Source organism: Oncorhynchus kisutch, linkage group LG18 (assembly GCF_002021735.2).
Source record: "Oncorhynchus kisutch isolate 150728-3 linkage group LG18, Okis_V2, whole genome shotgun sequence".
In the NCBI taxonomy this organism is placed as follows: Eukaryota; Metazoa; Chordata; class Actinopteri; order Salmoniformes; family Salmonidae; genus Oncorhynchus; species Oncorhynchus kisutch.
The window spans coordinates 9,469,634-9,487,938 of NC_034191.2; the positions used below are offsets into that span (position 1 = coordinate 9,469,634).

The 18,305-nt window shown below is 43.7% G+C and overlaps 1 protein-coding gene across 2 annotated transcripts; it reads left to right on the forward strand.

Moving 5' to 3' along the window:
• The first annotated feature begins 1,562 nt into the window (after positions 1–1,562).
• LOC109885318 (cyclin-L1-like) lies at positions 1,563–12,645 on the forward strand. 2 transcript variants are annotated; one of them, XM_020477168.2, is made up of 11 exons: positions 1,563–2,414; positions 2,831–2,905; positions 3,231–3,343; positions 5,888–6,008; positions 6,302–6,366; positions 8,449–8,548; positions 9,560–9,664; positions 10,027–10,168; positions 11,006–11,117; positions 11,231–11,317; positions 11,648–12,645. In XM_020477168.2, the coding sequence occupies exons 1-11, from the start codon at positions 2,154–2,156 to the stop codon at positions 12,096–12,098; spliced, it is 1,632 nt and encodes a 543-aa protein (XP_020332757.2). In that variant the 5' UTR covers positions 1,563–2,153; the 3' UTR covers positions 12,099–12,645. The 2 variants fall into 2 exon arrangements, with proteins under 2 accessions (XP_020332757.2, XP_031651236.1); XM_031795376.1 differs by having other exon boundaries at positions 1,837–2,414; positions 5,885–6,008.
• Positions 12,646–18,305: the final 5,660 nt, after the last annotated feature.

An 18,305-nucleotide genomic window follows, 5' to 3' on the forward strand; every position in this document is an offset into this window, starting at 1 on the left:
GGTTGTTGGGGTTGGATTGGCATAGGGTGGGGGGGGGGCATCACCAGCTTCACAGGGAATAGTGATAGTGGTTGTTGGGTTTGGATTGGCATAGGGTGGGTGGGGGGGGGGGGCATCACTAGCTTCACAGGGAATAGTGATAGTGGTTGTTGGGGTTGGATTGGCATAGGGTGGGGGGGGGGGGGCATCACCAGCTTCACAGGGAAAAGTGATAGTGGTTGTTGGGGTTGGATTGGCATAGGGTGGGTGGGGGGGGGGTGGCATCACCAGCTTCACAGGGAATAGTGATAGTGGTTGTTGGGGTTGGATTGGCATAGGGTGGGGGGGGGGGAATCACCAGCTTCACAGGGAATAGTGATAGTGGTTGTTGGGGTTGGATTGGCATAGGGTGGGGGGGGGGCATCACCAGCTTCACAGGGAATAGTGATAGTGGTTGTTAGGGTTGGATTGGAATAGGATGAGGGGGGGGGGGCATCACCAGCTTCACAGGGAATAGTGATAGTGGTTGTTGGTGTTGGATTGCCATAGGGTGGGTGGGTTGGGGGGGGGGGGGGGGGGGGGGGGGGGTGGCATCACCAGCTTCACAGGGAATAGTGATAGTGGTTGTTGGGGTTGGATTGGCATAGGGTGGGGGGGGGGGGGGTCCACAGGTGACTTTTTCCCATTTGGGGGGAATTCCTTATGTCTTACTCATTTGTAGGAAGATGTTTGGTACAAAGTGGACGTTATGTACTATATTTATTGATTATCTGAATCCTATACATTAAAATGGCCAATTTGGGTGCAATCAATTTGCTTAATTTGTCAGAGATCAAACTATATTTCAACAAAATAATGTTTCAGAAATGCTAATAGTATCTGTTACTAACTATAGAAACCATGTCAGAACAATCTGAGATAGTGGGTGTCATAGCTTGATGAAATGACGTGGAACTGAGTACCTGCACCTCAAATGTTCTACTGCCGTGTGTATTCACTAGGAACCAAACGTAATTCACTGGTGAGAGAGCGCGCTGCGGAATCATTTTTCTGTCTGACAGCTTCTGTCTCATGCAATGGCTGCAGGTCTCAAACTACACTGAACAAACTGCACTGAACAAAACAAACTACCCTGAACAAAACAAACTACCCTGAACAAAAATAGAAATTCAACATGTAACGTGTTTCATGAGCTGAAATAAAAGATCCCAGAAATGTTCCATATGCAAAAAAAAAATATTTTTATCTTCTAACTTTCCTGCACAAATTTGTTAACATCCCTGTTAGTGAGCATTTCTCCAAAATAACCCATCCACCTGACTGCTGTAGCATATCAATAAGCTGATTAAACAGCATGATCATTAAACAGGTCCACCTTGTTGTGCTGGGGACAATAAAAGGCCACTCAAAAATGTGCAGTTTTGTCACACAACACAATGCCATAGATGTCTCAAGTTTTGAGGGAGTGTGCAATTGGCATGCTGATTGCAGGAATGTCCACCAGAGAATTTAATGTTTATTTCTATACCACAAGCTGCCTCCAACGTCATTTTAAAGAATTTGGCAGTACATCCAACTGGCCTCACAAACAAAGACCACGTTTATGGCGTCGTGTGGGTAAGCGGTTTACTGATGAAAATAGTGCCCCATAATGGTAGTGGGGCCATGGATAAGGCAGGCATATGCTTCGGACAACGAACACAATTGCATTTTATCCATGGCAATTATCCATACCCTGACGAGATCACTATTGCCTTTATATTTTTGTTCAGTATACATTGTCGCAGTAAGACGGGCGGATGGATATGTTCAAACGCTGCATTTTAAAAAAAGAGTTCCCAGAATTATCGTCATTGACAATTCCAGACAGTTACCAAAAGTGACTTGCTTGCTAAGTGACTTGCTTGCTCCTTTCCATCATCCATTCCCATGGGATTACAGACCAAATTGTATGCAAAATGATATGACTAATATTATATAGCCTATTGTAACAAAAATGCCGTAAGGCACTTCAGCCAAATGTATGATTCATTGGAACTATTTCATTCCTGTCACAAAGTTCCGTGTACGTATTGTGTACGTAGTTCAACAGCGCGCTGGCGTCATCGATTTGATCATCTCTCCTTTCTCGGTCGGTGAAGCTGTCCAGGCTCTCTGCGTTGTTGTGTCGTTCAATGCTTTCATTTGTGGCGAACATGGCCGCTGTTCCAATCTCCGCCGTTCCCAACACGTCCACGAACAACGATGGGATCCTTATAGGCGACAGAGTTTACTCTGAAGTTTACCTCACTATCAGCAACTCTCTCATACCGGAGGAAAGGCTTCAGCCAACCCCGTCTATGCTCGATGGCCTCGACCTGCACACGGAGACCGACCTCCGTATCCTGGGTTGTGAGCTAATTCAATCGGCTGGTATTCTTCTACGATTGCCACAGGTAAACACTCAAAAAATGTCAATCCATTACCGTCAACATCTGAAAAACATAACTAGGCTACTATAGTTGCCATTGTTTTAGAACTCACCTCTTTTTGTTTATATAACCCGTACAAAATGAGGCTACGGAAGGGAAATACCCAAGCCAAGGCCTAACTCACAGCTAGCTAATTTATTGATTAGTGTAATCTAGTAGGCTAACTTGGTCAGTGACGGGTCAAGTTATCGAATCAGATGTGATATTTAGCGCAATTATTTGTGTTCTACTAATGTTACTTATATAATGAAGTAGTTGAATTTATACGTATGGAGCGATTACATCCGGGGCTGTGGGATGACCAGGACAAAATGGCGGATTCGTGGAATTGAAAGCAAACGATACTTCCGTCTAATGTAATTTTGTTCTTTACATTTCAGGTGGCAATGGCTACGGGTCAAGTTCTTTTTCATCGTTTTTTCTACTCTAAATCGTTTGTCAAACACAGTTTTGAGGTAAGTCAGTGTCTCTTTCAGCAGTTTAGCAACACAACAGTTAGCTACGACACTCACAGACGGAGTGTCGTAGAGGGAACGTTACATTCGCGGCCATATTGTCATTTACTGTAAGTTAGAGTAGTTGGTTTGTCACAACCCACAGGCCCGTTTTTAAGGTTGAAACCATTCCTAACTGATTGTAGCTATCTAACATTTGATATAGCTTACCACTTTATATAAAGTGGTTATCATTGCAAGGCCCCAAAGTAATGTAAATTTTTTGATAGCTAACTACGTCTCGCGTCATACGCTAACTTTCTGTTATTCTATTCGTGTCCCCCAGATTGTTGCTATGGCCTGTGTCAACTTGGCGTCCAAGATCGAGGAAGCACCAAGACGATTCAGAGACGTCATCAATGTTTTTCACCATTTAAAACAGAGTCACAGAGGCAAAAGGTAAGCATCCATATAGAAACTATCCTTCATTCCTTCATTTCTGTTAAATGTACGTCAACCATTTGTGAAAGGGCAAATGTATTCATCTGGCATTACATTAATTAGTAACTATGTTTTCAGTATCTTGCATGATGTTGATCTGATGTATTCATGTGACAGTGACCTTCTGTTGATCCATGTACTCTAAACCATACTCTAAAACGTTTCAGTTTCCTCATCTCTGATCAATGGTAGTTACAGCAATATATTCACAGCTACCTACATAGACAAGTAGTTCAGTGAAAGGTGATGCATTAACACATCTAACCTAAAGTGTTGCTTTGCCAAGACAAAACCAACTTGGCACCAGAAGAGAACACTGTGCTAGACGAGTGTCTTTCTTTGACCAGAATAATCTGTTCAGTTCCAATTCTAAGGCTGTGGTATTAACTTGGGTTCTCTTTTCCCTTGCAACCAACTAACAGCGACCAGCTACATTTACCAAAGCCTGGGTGATGTGGAATGGTACGTAGAGATGAAGCAGTCGGCATGACAACCATGAGCGAGGTGTCACCCCCCTCCCCTGGGAGACGCCCGTGGTGTGAGTCACTGCGGTGCACTGGGATCGGGGAGGACAGGTTGGCCGCAGGTCCTAGGCTGGGAGCCTTGGGGACTCCTTTGTCTCAGTCTAAGCTTTGGGTGTTTGCGGATCCTGTGGTAATGTAGCTCAAACACTACATACAGTATGTACTACAGAGCAACCTCCCTCATTCACCAAATGGCATTCGTGGCTTTCACAGAAATATCACCTTTTTCTTTCTTTCTTAGAATATTTGCTGAATTGTTGATATGCATACACTATGCAACACTATCTAGATTTAATATTGAGGGGAGAGAATATGTTTAAGAGCTGGGTTGGTGGAGTTGTTTGTTTTTACTCTACATCACCACCTGTGACTGGACATAAGCTGAGTTCTTCAGGTGCTTGTTTTTTATTTTTTTAGATTTTGTTTGGATGAAATAGTTCTCTTAAATTTAGCATACCATATATACCACATATTTAAACCGACAAGATGGAACAGTGTTGGAGAGGCCTGATTTAAACCTACAAGAGGGAACAGTGTTAGAGAGGCCTGCTTTAAACCTACAAGAGGGAACAGTGTTAGAGAGGCCTGCTTTAAACCTACAAGAGGGAACAGTGTTGGAGAGGCCTGGTTTAAACCGACAAGACAGAACAGTCAATTTCAAGTCAGTCTGAAGTAGATGTAGCTATTCCACCTGACTGATTTCAGCTTGTGTATTAACTTAGAAACACAAACTGAAGCTGTACACATTTTCCATGTCACATGTTTTGTCATCCTGTCTAGACTCCACTGATGTCAGGAAATTAGTAAATCCAAACTTGTTTTTGTGAAATACACGTTTTAATTGTAAATTTGGTCATGTTTGTGGTCTAGTAAATGTTCACTTAGAAAATGTATTTAGTTCTGACTGAGATCTGGCGCCCAGAGGTATTATCTACAGAGTTATGTTATTACCATGTCATATCAGAGTACCAGATAGCTAAAGAGTCACGTTGTTGCCATTATCATGTCAGAGTACCAGATAGGAATGCCAGGACACTTGCATAACTTCTGCTGTGGCGTCCTTAATGTTGTGTGGGCAGGTTCTGGGTGTTAACTGGGAGCTACCAGGACTGAATGGGATGAGATCTGTGCTGCATTAGTTCCAGGTTTTTATCTGGGTTAAGAGAGATTCTAGGGTCCTTTCCACACTTCTTAGAAGTTTATGCCGTTGGGGTTCAGATGAAAAACACGTCTATCTCAATGTGACTCTCCTGGTTAAATAAAGTGTACATCAACATATATTTTTTTACCCCCAGTACATGTATGAGTCTAGACAGTGATGTCCAAAGTTGAGTATATTTGTTGTCTTTAAAAACCGGAGTTTTTTAAATTTATTTATCTGTAAACGGAAGGGTTTTTGGCCACCACTCACATTTCTAGTCTCGTGGGTCCATTTTCTTACAATGAGTTTTTTTAAGTGCATGTTTTGCAGGTGATCGTAGTGTAGGCCCATACCTTAAGGATTTTCTTTCCATCATGTGGTGAAGTGTATGTTTGGCTTGTAATGCTTCCTTATTGGGTGACTGTATGACTGAAGTCAGTCGATTGATTATTTTCTTTTACACAGTATTTGTCATCACCTAAGTTGAGAATATATATTTTTTTGCGTCCCATTTCTATTCCTAATCCAACAATATAAGGTGAGGAACTGTTTGGCTAGTCTAGTTCCACCCAGGTTTGGTCATGTTTAGGGTTTGTTGATATTTCTGTCAAAGCTGTGATGTGTGGTGACATTGGACCGTGTGACTCAAAAGCTTCCACTGAAATCACAGGAGCCACTAAACCCCTAAAAAAAACACTCAATTTGGGCCTGTTGCTTTAAGTTGGTCCAAGGGGAAAAGAGAACCAGTCAATGAAAGCAGAAGGGTGCTTTCTTTTAGTCTGTTTTTGATGGGGGGGGGGAACATTTTTGGTTATTTTCATTCTTTTTATAAAGCAGGAGTGCAAGTTCATTGATTCTTGATCAGAACTACATTAATACCAAAAACCAAGTGATCAAAGCTGAACGGAGAATCCTGAAGGAGCTGGGCTTCTGCGTACACGTCAAGCATCCGCACAAGGTGAGACCCAGTTACACCTCTCACAACTCTCATGCATTGCAACCGGTGTTATTCTGACGTAACAGTTACAGCCACATTTATCTTTCAGCTTTAGGCCCAACCTATCACACTCTACTAACACTGCTGTTCAGTTAAGGCTGTCACGGTTTCTGTGACTCACATGACACCGCTGTAGCTATGTTGTTCTAGAACATTGTCGAATTCTCAGGTCAAGGCTGGTGGTTTGCATTCTTCGGTCTAGGGATTGTGAAACCGCGTTGGTTATTGCATAATGTCAATTGGTCTTCTTCCAGATCATTGTCATGTACCTGCAAGTCCTGGAATGTGAGAAGAACCAGACTCTGGTCCAGACCGCCTGGTAAGTACATGGCCTGTACCTGAACTAACCCGGTGCCCTGCGTCTGATTCCACCCCTCTGTAACCTCTCTTCTCTGATGGATTCATTATTGAGACCTGTTTGTTATCCTCTTGTCCTTTACCTGGCTATTTATAGTCTGATTCTGGTGCCCAAGGAACTCAGTTTAACTTTGTCCTTTCTCTCTACTCTTTGATTAAAGGGTAGTCCATGCTGGTAAGTCTCATAAAGAACCTCTGAACTCTGCTCCTCCAACCACATGACCCCAGGAAGCTCCCCCCATTGGCTGGCTGCCCTTCTCGGAGACAGCCAATCCAGTGAGAGCTCTCTGCCCGAGATCCACTGAAGGGGGCGGGCCTTTCCCAACTGCCAACATGGTCTTGTTTTCTCTTGGGGGTGTCCAGAAGGATTTGTGTTTTTTGGGATTGTGCTTCCAAGGTTAAACTGTTTCTTCTTTGTTTGTTTTTTAACCAAATAGATAGCTCTAACTACAATAGCATATTTTTTTCTTCTAGTTGCTTGCTTTAGATTTGAAGTAAGCATAGTTTTTTGTTATTGTTGACTGGATCGTTTTCTGGGTATGCCTTTTTGATGCAGTAGTTTAAAGTGTGCTGTTGAACTGTCTGTTTGATTTTTCACAAACTGATGTGGTCTCCAGACATGTCTTTCAGGATGATCCTGCTCAGGCTTTGACACCAAGGACCTGTCTCGTCACCCATCCAGTTCCACCGGCCATTTTTTTTTTTAGCAGTAGTCGCTATCTATAGTCCAAGGTTCCAACCCTCGTCCAGTCTAGGGGAGTCTGTTCTGGGGGACCCTTGTGTGTGCTGCTTTTCATTTAGAGGCTGTCTGACTGTTGTCCTATCTGAAATCCTATGACAACCCCCCCACACACACAACAGGGTCACACTCCAGGACTGGCTCAGATTGGGGAATTCTGCTCAGACAATTCAGTGAAGACAAGTTTAGATTTCAATGTCTTTAGAGCTAGTTTCTTTTTTTTGTTCCATCAGTAAAGCTAGGTTTTGCATATCAGACCCAGCTTCCATTGAATCCTGACAGGTACACGTTGGGGTGGGATCTGTATAGGGTGGGAAAGGATTGCACCAACAGTCTTCTGTTCCGTCACCCCCTCATTTTCCTGTTTCTGTCTGACTGCTTGCTAGGCTACAAAACCATCAGTCTGAAATGTCTGTCTGTCAGATGTTGTCATGCCTGAGCTACAGCTTATCAGGGTCACAAACTCAAAGACAACTAGCTACAATTAGAATCGCACTTTAAAACACCTTGAACCCTGATAGCTTCCATCAACTGTCACGTCACTGTTCTACACATGGCAGCTTTGTGTTGGCCTTTTGATGTGGAGTTCAGGGTTACCTAGCGACTCTTTAACTGCCGAGTGCATCATGTCTGACCTGTCCACTCGGATCCTTGATCTGCGGTCCCATCTCCTCTCTGCCAAGGGATAAGTCATTACCTATCTGGCCGATGGCTGCATATTGTAAAGGGCTGCTGTATGTCTCTGGTCACCTCGGTCTGCTCTGCATTCCCTTGCTGTTTGCATGCATACTTTTAGACAGGCATGTCCTCCGAGAATGGTAGGACGCATGTCCACCTCTGAATAGGACCTGTGTACTTTTTGTTTTGGGTGCCGTATTGTCTTTAGACGGTATAGACCAGTGGGCTCTTGGATAATCGTCCTGTCCTGTGTACAAGCTTTCATCTGTGACGCTGCATGTCCAGCCCAACACCAACATGGATGTGAGAGAGAGACAAAGCTAAACTAGAGTATCCATACTGTTTGTGTTTTATGACTATTTCAGATGTATAACTGTCTTTATTTGAGTGGTCACCAACTCTGGTCCTGTAGAGCTGCACTGTGCAGGCTTTTGTTTCACCCCTGCACTAACACATGGTTGTAGTAACACGGTCAAGCCGGAACAAGCCTGCACATCCTTTAGCTGTTGAGGACCAGCTGGTGACTGCCCAGACCAGTGTTTCTGTGATCTGGTCTGTTGGGGGAGGGACACAAGGCTATGGGAGGAGATGGTGCTATGTATCTGTATGTTGCTTGTGTCCTTGTAGGAACTACATGAATGACAGCCTTAGGACCAACGTGTTTGTGAGGTTCCAAGCTGAAACCATCGCATGTGCCTGCATCTACCTGGCTGCCAGAGCTCTCCAGGTACGGCTGGATTGGATTTGGCTTCTCTTTTTCATCTCACCTTCTCTCTGTCTTTCACCTACCTCTTCCAATCTCTAGTCTTCCACTAGCGGAACCCCTCGCCAACAGCCAATTAAATTGCAGGGCGCCAAATACAAATCATCAGAAATCTCATAAATCAAATTTCTCAAACATACAAGTATTAGGCACCATTTTAAAGATAACATCTCGTTAATCCAGCCACAGTGTCTGATTTCAAAAATGCTTTACATCGAAAGCTCCACAAACGATTATGTTTAGGTCACCACCAAGTCACAGAAAAACACAGCCATTTTTCCGGCCAAAGAGAGGAGTCACAAAAAGCCCAAATAGAGAGAAAATGAATCACTAACCTTTGATGATCTTCATCAGATGACACTCATAGGACTTCATGTTACACAATACATGTATGTTTTGTTCGGTAAAGTTCATATTTATGTCCAAAAATCTTATTTTACATTGGTGTGTTATATTACAGGTCGTAGAAACTTGTCAAATTAAGTATAGAATCAATCTTTAGGATGTTTTAATCATTAATGTTCCAACCGGAGAATTCCATTGTCTAGAAAAGCAATGTAACGAGATACCTCTCATGTGAAATGCTTGTAACTGAGAACGAGGCTGCTACAGGACCTCTGACTCATTCCCCTCTCATCCCCCCCACTGTCGAACCTTAGGAAGTGCAAAATGACCCATATCCCACTGTGTATTCGATAGGGGCTGAGTTCAAAAACTACAAACCTCAGATTTCCCACTTCCTGTTTTGATTTTTTTCTCCGGTTTTTGCCTGCCATATGAGTTCTGTTATACTCAGACATCATTCAAACATTTTTAGGAACTTCAGTGTTTTCTATCCAATAATAATATGCAAATATTAGCATCTGGGACTGAGTAGGAGGCAGTTTACTCTGGGCACCATATTCATCCAATAGTGAAAATGCTGCCCCCTATCCCTAAGAAGTTAACTAAGGTGCTGTGTGTTTGTGTCTGTAGATGCCTCTCCCATCCAGACCTCACTGGTATCTGCTGTTTGGAGCCACGGAGGAAGAGATCAAGGATATCTGTATCACCACCCTCAAACTGTACACCAGGAAGAAGGTACATACTGGGGCGGCAGGGTAGCCTAGTGGTTAGAGCTTTGGACTAGTAACTGAAAGGTTGCAAGTTCATATCCCCGAGCTGACAAGGTACAAATCTGTCGTTCTGCCCCTGAATAGGCAGTTAACCCACTGTTCCTAGGCCGTCATTGAAAATAAGAATTTGTTCTTAACTGATTTGCCTAGTAAAATAAAGGTAAAAAAATAAAAACTAATAATCAAATGAATAAACATGTCTGTACAGTATCACCCCCTAACCTTCTAGCAACCCTGGAACCCTGGTCTTGTTCCTCTATGCATCCTCCTGCTGTATAATGAGACCTCACCTTAACCTCTCAACCCTCCTGTCTCCCTCTGGGCCAGCCGGACTATGACCACCTGGAGAAGGAAGTGGAGAAGAGGAAGATGTCTCTGCAGGAGGCCAAGCTGAAGGCTAAAGGGTTGAACCCCGATGGGACCCCAGCTCTGTCCAACCTGGGAGGCTTCTCTCCTGGATCCAAACCCTGTGAGTTTACCTTACCATGGTGGTTCATTTAAACCCTGTGAGTTTACCTTACCATGGTGGTTCATTTAAACCCTGTGAGTTTACCTTACCATGGTGGTTCATTTAAACCCTGTGAGGTTACCTTACCATGGTGGTTCATTTAAACCCTGTGAGGTTACCTTACCATGGTGGTTCATTTAAACCCTGTGAGGTTACCTTACCATGGTGGTTCATTTAAACCCTGTGAGGTTACCTTACCATGGTGGTTCATTTAAACCCTGTGAGGTTACCTTACCATGGTGGTTCATTTAAACCCTGTGAGGTTACCTTACCATGGTGGTTCATTTAAACCCTGTGAGGTTACCTTACCATGGTGGTTCATTTAAACCCTGTGAGGTTACCTTACCATGGTGGTTCATTTAAACCCTGTGAGGTTACCTTACCATGGTGGTTCATTTAAACCCTGTGAGGTTACCTTACCATGGTGGTTCATTTAAACCCTGTGAGGTTACCTTACCATGGTGGTTCATTTAAACCCTGTGAGGTTACCTTACCATGGTGGTTCATTTAAACCCTGTGAGGTTACCTTACCATGGTGGTTCATTTAAACCCTGTGAGGTTACCTTGCCATAGTTGTTTATTTAGGCAAGTGCCCTGCTCAAATCTGGTCATCAGAGGTTGTACATTGTGGTTGTTGGGTCTGTGGTTCAACCTGTCTAATGACCCTTTTTTAAAAAAAATTTATGCTTAATTTAAAAATGATATTATTTTTTTTTTAATACAAGAATTAGCTTAACTTTACATTTCTAAACGAGGACCAGCCGGTGTATTGACATGTTATGTGTCTGTGTTCCTTAGGTTCCCCCAATGTAGTGAAGGTGGAGGATAAATCTCCAAACCTCCAGGCCCTCAACCCTGTAAAGAAAGAGCCAAACAGCAGAGCCCAGGGCTCCAAGAGCCCACACAACGGGTAAAGACATCAACATAAACCGGGCTTATTGTTTTTCCCTGTTGAAGTTGTCTTTTTATGTTAAGCGGACACCTCTAATGGAAATGGCATCTTTTCTCTCTCTCTCTTCTCAGGTTGAGGAAGGAGGTGAAGATTGGAAGGAACAATGGGAGTGGATCTCGTTCCAGAACTCGCTCGCGATCACGCTCCCCGCGCAGACAGTAAGACCTCACTCCTTCATTAATTACTGTGTAAACTGGATGTAAATTACCGTAGTAAACTGGTACTTTACAGACTGTTACTATGGTACTTTACAGACTGTTACTATGGTACTTTACAGACTGTTACTATGGTACTTTACAGACGGTTACTATGGTACTTTACAGACGGTTACTATGGTACTTTACAGACGGTTACTATGGTACTTTACAGACGGTTACTATGGTACTTTACAGACGGTTACTATGGTACTTTACAGACGGTTACTATGGTACCGGTCAGGTTACTGCTGAAGACCACTGTCTTAACTGTTTTCTTTACTGTCTCTGCAGTTACAACAGCCGACGCAGTCGTTCTGGGACCTACAGTTCTCGTTCCCGCAGTCGCTCTCACAGCCGCAGCCCCTCACCCCGACGACATCCGCCCTCCCCCCTCCTCCCACATCTCAAGTCAAAGCCCGGCCACCATGGCAACATCGACCCCAAGCCATCGAGTCGTCATAGCAGCAGCGGAGGAGGGGCTCACAAGAGGAAGAGGTCCAGGTCGCGCTCTGCCAGCAAGGGAGAGAGGGAACGGGGGAGGGAGCGGGACAGAGACCGCAGCACGTCGGACCTCTCCTCGGCCAAGAAGCACAAGCACGAGAGAGGTGGTCCTGGGGGAGGACATCACCGTGCAGACAGGAGGGATCGGTCCAGGTCGTACGAGCGGGAGCGCACCCACAAGGGCAAACGCCATAGCAGCAGCAGCGGCGGACACTCGGGTCACGGGCGCCACCGCCGCTGACCAGGGTCGGGTGGAGGAACCTCCGCTCCTTAATGCAGTTTTGTCTATTTTATTTTTGTTCTGCTTTCCCACCCCAATCCTTCCATTCAAACCTCTTTTTTTAAGTTTAAATGTAAAATGATGGACTTGGAGAGAACGTATTTACAGTGTAAAGATGGTTAACTGCTGATTTATTGACAATGCTTTGATTTATAAAAGCGACACTTCAGTGGTAGAAGGAATAAATGTGTATTCAACAATAAAAGAATCATTCAGGAAAGACGTCGATAGTTTTTTTGCTCAGTGGACTGAAGCAGACTTCCGGGTTCTGTGTTGGCTCATGCCATTGGTCAAATGTGCGTTCGCTAAAACAGTGTTCTGTACAGATGCAAAGGACCTACTGGGCTTCTCTAGAAATAGACCATATTATTATTTTTTACAGCTGGATTGCAGACTCTTGATTTCAGAACCTTTTTTTTTTTTTTAGGATCGTGGTGAATTTGTTACACTGGTTTTTAGTCTGCATGTGTTCATGTCTGATTTTTACACAATAAAAAATAAAACCATTGATTTGACTTGTATTTTGTTACACCATGCTACAGGTCATGGAAAAGCTGCAGTCGCTATAGGCTGCGTTCACACAGGCACCATCGTCTTTGTCCACTAAAATGGTCATTTGACCAATCGGAATCAGCTCTGAGAAATACCAATTAGTGTGGGTAAAATCTGATCTGGCTGCTGGTGTGAAAGTAGCCAAAATGGGGTGTGTTTAAACACCTGTTCATGACAACTTATCCCTTCAACAGTCACAGACCTTCATAAACCATTTTTTTTAACATCTTTTTTAAAAACAAAAGTCATCAAGTATATTAACAATTATAAAACTAAAAATATATTTTTGTAATTTCTTTACATGTAGACAATGCTGAAATAAAGTCAAAACTGTTTCTGGATGCTCAAAAAGTACAATGTTAATGTCTGTTTTGAGTTTCTTCAGGTAATGATTCTCAGGGTAATCATTCTGAAAGAGACCTCTTTAACCTTGTTAACCAGCAGGTATTTGTGTGGTAATAACCAGACTTTTTCCCCAACAGATATTAGTGACCAATGTATTCCAGTAACTTATGACATAAGGAATGGATACAATCTCCCTTTGAAACAAAACATGTATAGATCTGTTGTTCTGATGGAACAAGGAGAAACATAATTTCCCTATTGGAGAGTCAACTGGAGGGTAGGTGAAGAAGGTGAGGTCTGGTTAAACAACATGAGGGTTCCAGATGGAATAGACTATGGAGAACTCTAGGTGTTACAGGGATATTGCAACAACATGAGGCTTCCAGATGGAATAGACTATGGAGAACTCTAGGTGTTACAGGGATATTGTAACAACATGAGGGTTCCAGATGGAATAGACTATGGAGAACTCTAGGTGTTACAGGGATATTGCAACAACATGAGGGTTCCAGATGGAATAGACTATAGGAATAGACTCTCTAGGTGTTACAGGGATATTGTAACAACATGAGGCTTCCAGATGGAATAGACTATAGGAATAGACTCTCTAGGTGTTACAGGGATATTGTAACAACATGAGGGTTCCAGATAGAATAGACTATAGGAATAGACTCTAGTTGTTACAGGGATATTGTAACAACATGAGGGTTCCAGATAGAATAGACTATAGGAATAGACTCTAGTTGTTACAGGGATATTGTAACAACATGAGGGTTCCAGATAGAATAGACTATAGGAATAGACTCTAGTTGTTACAGGGATATTGTAACGACATGAGATAAATTCCTCATAATTGAGTAACAAAACTTCTGCATTAAAAAGTTGACTCACCAGCAGGATATGATTATTAAACCAGTTCTTAGAACATAAAGGCTTGTTTCTATACAACATGTCCTTATTGTTCCAAACGAAATACCTGGGCGGAAATTATGTTTATATATATCAACGACCACACTAATACTTGTCTATGAAAAGCAGATCATTTTGTAGGAATCTCATCAATGTTATAGTTACTATAGTGACAAAGTAACTTAAAATTGAAGTCACCAAATCGGGAGAAGTTGTGAGGGATGATTGAAGTTGGATTCTTTAAGAAATGTTTATTATCCCAATTTATCTTAAAAGTATTATTCAAAGTAGGAAAATCTAAAAAATTTAAATAAAATTGACACCACCATATTCATATGTGTTCATAATGAGATTTCCTAATATAATGTGTATGATTCTTCCAGATGAAATTGAAAAGCATCTGGTCAACCGCTTTACCTATTTTGTTGTCAAGATGTCGGGACTGGGCTGTATGTAGGGGACTGGGCTGTGTGTAGGAACTGGGCTGCGTGTAGGAACTGGGCTGTGTGTAGGGGCTGTGTGTAGGGACTGGGCTGTGTGTAGGAACTGGGCTGCGTGTAGGAACTGGGCTGTGTGTAGGGGCTGTGTGTAGGGACTGGGCTGCGTGTAGGAACTGGGCTGTGTGTAGGAACTGGGCTGTGTGTAGGGGCTGTGTGTAGGGACTGGGCTGTGTGTAGGGGCTGGGCTGTGTGTAGGGGCTGTGTGTAGGGACTGGGCTGTGTGTAGGGGCTGGGCTGTGTGTAGGGGCTGGGCTGTGTGTAGGGGCTGTGTGTAGGGACTGGGCTGTGTGTAGGGGCTGGGCTGTGTGTAGGGACTGGGCTGTGTGTAGGGGCTGGGCTGTGTGTAGGGGCTGGGCTGTGTGTAGGGGCTGGGCTGCGTGTAGGAACTGGGCTGTGTGTAGGGGCTGGGCTGCATGTAGGAACTGGGCTGTGTGTAGGGGCTGGGCTGCGTGTAGGAACTGGGCTGTGTGTAGGGGCTGGGCTGCGTGTAGGGGCTGGGCTGTGTGTAGGGGCTGGGCTGCGTGTAGGGGCTGGGCTGTGTGTAGGGGCTGGGCTGCGTGTAGGAACTGGGCTGTGTGTAGGGGCTGGGCTGCGTGTAGGAACTGGGCTGTGTGTAGGGGCTGGGCTGTGTGTAGGGGCTGGGCTGCGTGTAGGGGCTGGGCTGTGTGTAGGGGCTGTGTGTAGGGACTGGGCTGTGTGTAGGGGCTGGGCTGTGTGTAGGGGCTGTGTGTAGGGACTGGGCTGTGTGTAGGGGCTGGGCTGTGTGTAGGGGCTGGGCTGTGTGTAGGGACTGGGCTGCGTGTAGGGACTGGGCTGTGTGTAGGAACTGGGCTGTGTGTAGGAACTGGGCTGTGTGTAGGGGCTGCCTGTAGGGACTGGGCTGTGTGTAGGGACTTGGCTGTGTTTAGGGACTGGGCTGCATGTAGGGACTGGGCTCTAACAGGCCTACACACCGACTGGCAAATAGGACTCGTGTTGTCCTCATGATCCAAGTGTGAACAACTGTCCAGCACATTATCAGGCTCCTAATCGTCAAGCATTAATAACCTTTTCTTAGCATTGTAAATAATTGCTCCTTTCGGATAAATACTTTTAATTGATTTATTAAAGCCCAGTGTGATACCCCAGAGTCATGTGTAATTCCAAACCTGTCGATTACACCTTCGTGTGCCTTATTACGCCTTATGCATAGTGGGAAGTGATACTGGTAGGTAAAATTAACTTCCTGTTATTTCACTAGGCAAGTCCGTTAAGAACAAATTCTTATTTTCAATGACGACCTAGGAACAGTGTGTTGACTGGTCTAGGAACAGTGGCAGAATGACAGATTTTGACCTTGTCAGCTCGGGGTTTTGATCTTGCAACCTTTCGGTTACAAGTCCAACGCTCTAACCACTAGGCTACCTGTCACCCCTGAGTTAGCTGGGTTAAACAGAGGTTGGTCTATATGTTATTGATCACAGATTGCGGATTGTGTAATTTAGTTCATGTCAATAGTGTTCTGATGAGCATGTGTTATGTTTCACCACAAGAGGGCAGGGCTAGCTTGATATTCTGTTGCTCCTAAAGTGAGGATGTTGTGGTCACTGCAGGCCAGAGTAGTAGGATTTGGTCCCATTCCCTTACTTTTTCACCCTCTGTAACTATTCTCTCTCTATTTCACCCTCTGTCCCTCTATTCTCTCTCTATTTCACACTCTGTCCCTCTATTCTCTCTCTATTTCACCCTCTGTCCCTCTATTCTCTCTCTATTTCACCCTCGGTCCCTCTATTCTCTCTCTATTTCACCCTCTGTCCCTCTATTCTCTCTCTATTTCACACTCTGTCCCTCTATTCTCTCTCTATTTCACCCTCGGTCCCTCTATTCTCTCTCTATTTCACCCTCTGTCCCTCTATTCTCTCTCTATTTCACCCTCTGTCCCTCTATTCTCTCTCTATTTCACCCTCTGTCCCTCTATTCTCTCTCTATTTCACCCTCGGTCCCTCTATTCTCTCTATTTCACTCCCTGTCCATTTCTTATCTCTCTTTTTCACCCTCTGTGGAGGTGAGAGGTCAACTACACTACATTGAGAGGCTCTGGACTACCACGGACGGACTGAACATAGGGCAATTCTGGCAAATGCCTGATGGGCTGGTTCATTCTCAACCCAGGAACAGTGGGTTAACTGCCCGGGGAACAGTGGGTTAACTGCCTGGGGAACAGTGGGTTAACTGCCCGGGGAACAGTGGGTTAACTGCCCGGGGAACAGTGGGTTAACTGCCTGGGGAACAGTGGGTTAACTGCCTGGGGAACAGTGGGTTAACTGCCCGGGGAACAGTGGGTTAACTGCCCTGGGAACAGTGGGTTAACTGCCCGGGGAACAGTGGGTAAACGGCCTTGTTCAGGGGCAGAACTTCAGATTTTTTACCTTGTCAGCTCGGGGATTTGATCCAGCAACCTTTCTGTTACTGGTACCATGCTCTAACCACTACGCTACCTGCCACAATTGGGGGTGTTTTGCGCATAATTATCACTATTTTGCTAATAATGGGGGCTTCAAGGAAAACAACGAATGATGTCCCAGGCTGAACCTGGCTACACTGAGAGAAAGAGAGGGAGAGTGTCTTGGCTCATACCACAGCAGCCTCTAGACACAAACAGAAAAAAGGCTCAGTAACTCAGATTGGACCAAACATATAGGCTTAGTTAACACATTTGACACATCAGCTGTGATTCATGTATGTATTAATGAGGAAACAGCGGGACACCAGTCTAATATTACGTACGTACATAATGCTACACGATGGATTGTTTTTAATGAATTTGTCTGTGCAAAAAAATAAAAAAATGTTAACAACCATTGTGTGAAAGTGTTTAAGGAAATAAAACACACGTCTTCTACAAGTCCAATATAGGAAAGTGCCCTGTAACTGCATTCCCAATGTGTGTCTGGAATTAATTTTCCCCGAGAAGGGCACCAAAGGTAATGTGCTGTATGCCTCTGGCAGTATATTACAGTATGTGAGAGAGACCCTAACTCTGCAACACGTTGTGAAATCACACAGCTACGGAATGAAGACTTTCTTCGTGAAACAAGTTAGATCGACCGTCACATTCCGGCACTTTAATAGGAGCACAGAGCCCCACAGCGAGGGAGCAGATCAGATCCAATCAGATCTAATTTTATTGGTCACATACACATTTTTAGCAGATGTTATTGCGGGTGTAGCGAAATGCTTGTGTTCATAGCTCCAACAGTGCAGTAATATCTAACAATTCACAACAATACACACATCTAAAAAGTAAAAGAATGGAATTAAGAAATATATAAATATTATGATGTGTGATGTCGGAGAGGCATTGACTAAATACAGTAGAATATAATACAGTATATACATATGAAATGAGTAAAGCAGTATGTAAACATTATTATTAAAGGGGCCAGTGTTCCATTATTAAAGTGATTAGTGTTCCATTATTAAAGTGATTAGTGTTCCATTATTAAAGTGATTAGTGTTCCATTATTAAAGTGACCAGTGTTCCATTATTAAAGTGACCAGTGTTCCATTATTAAAGTGACCAGTGTTCCATTATTAAAGGGGCCAGTGTTCCATTATTAAAGTGATTAGTGTTCCATTATTAAAGTGACCAGTGTTCCATTATTAAAGTGACCAGTGTTCCATTATTAAAGTGACCAGTGTTCCATTATTAAAGTGATCAGTGTTCCATTATTAAAGTGATTAGTGTTCCATTATTAAAGTGACCAGTGTTCCATTATTAAGTGACCAGTGTTCCATTATTAAAGGGACCAGTGTTCCATTATTAGTGATCAGTGTTCCATTATTAAAGTGACTAGTGTTCCATTATTAAAGTGACCAGTGT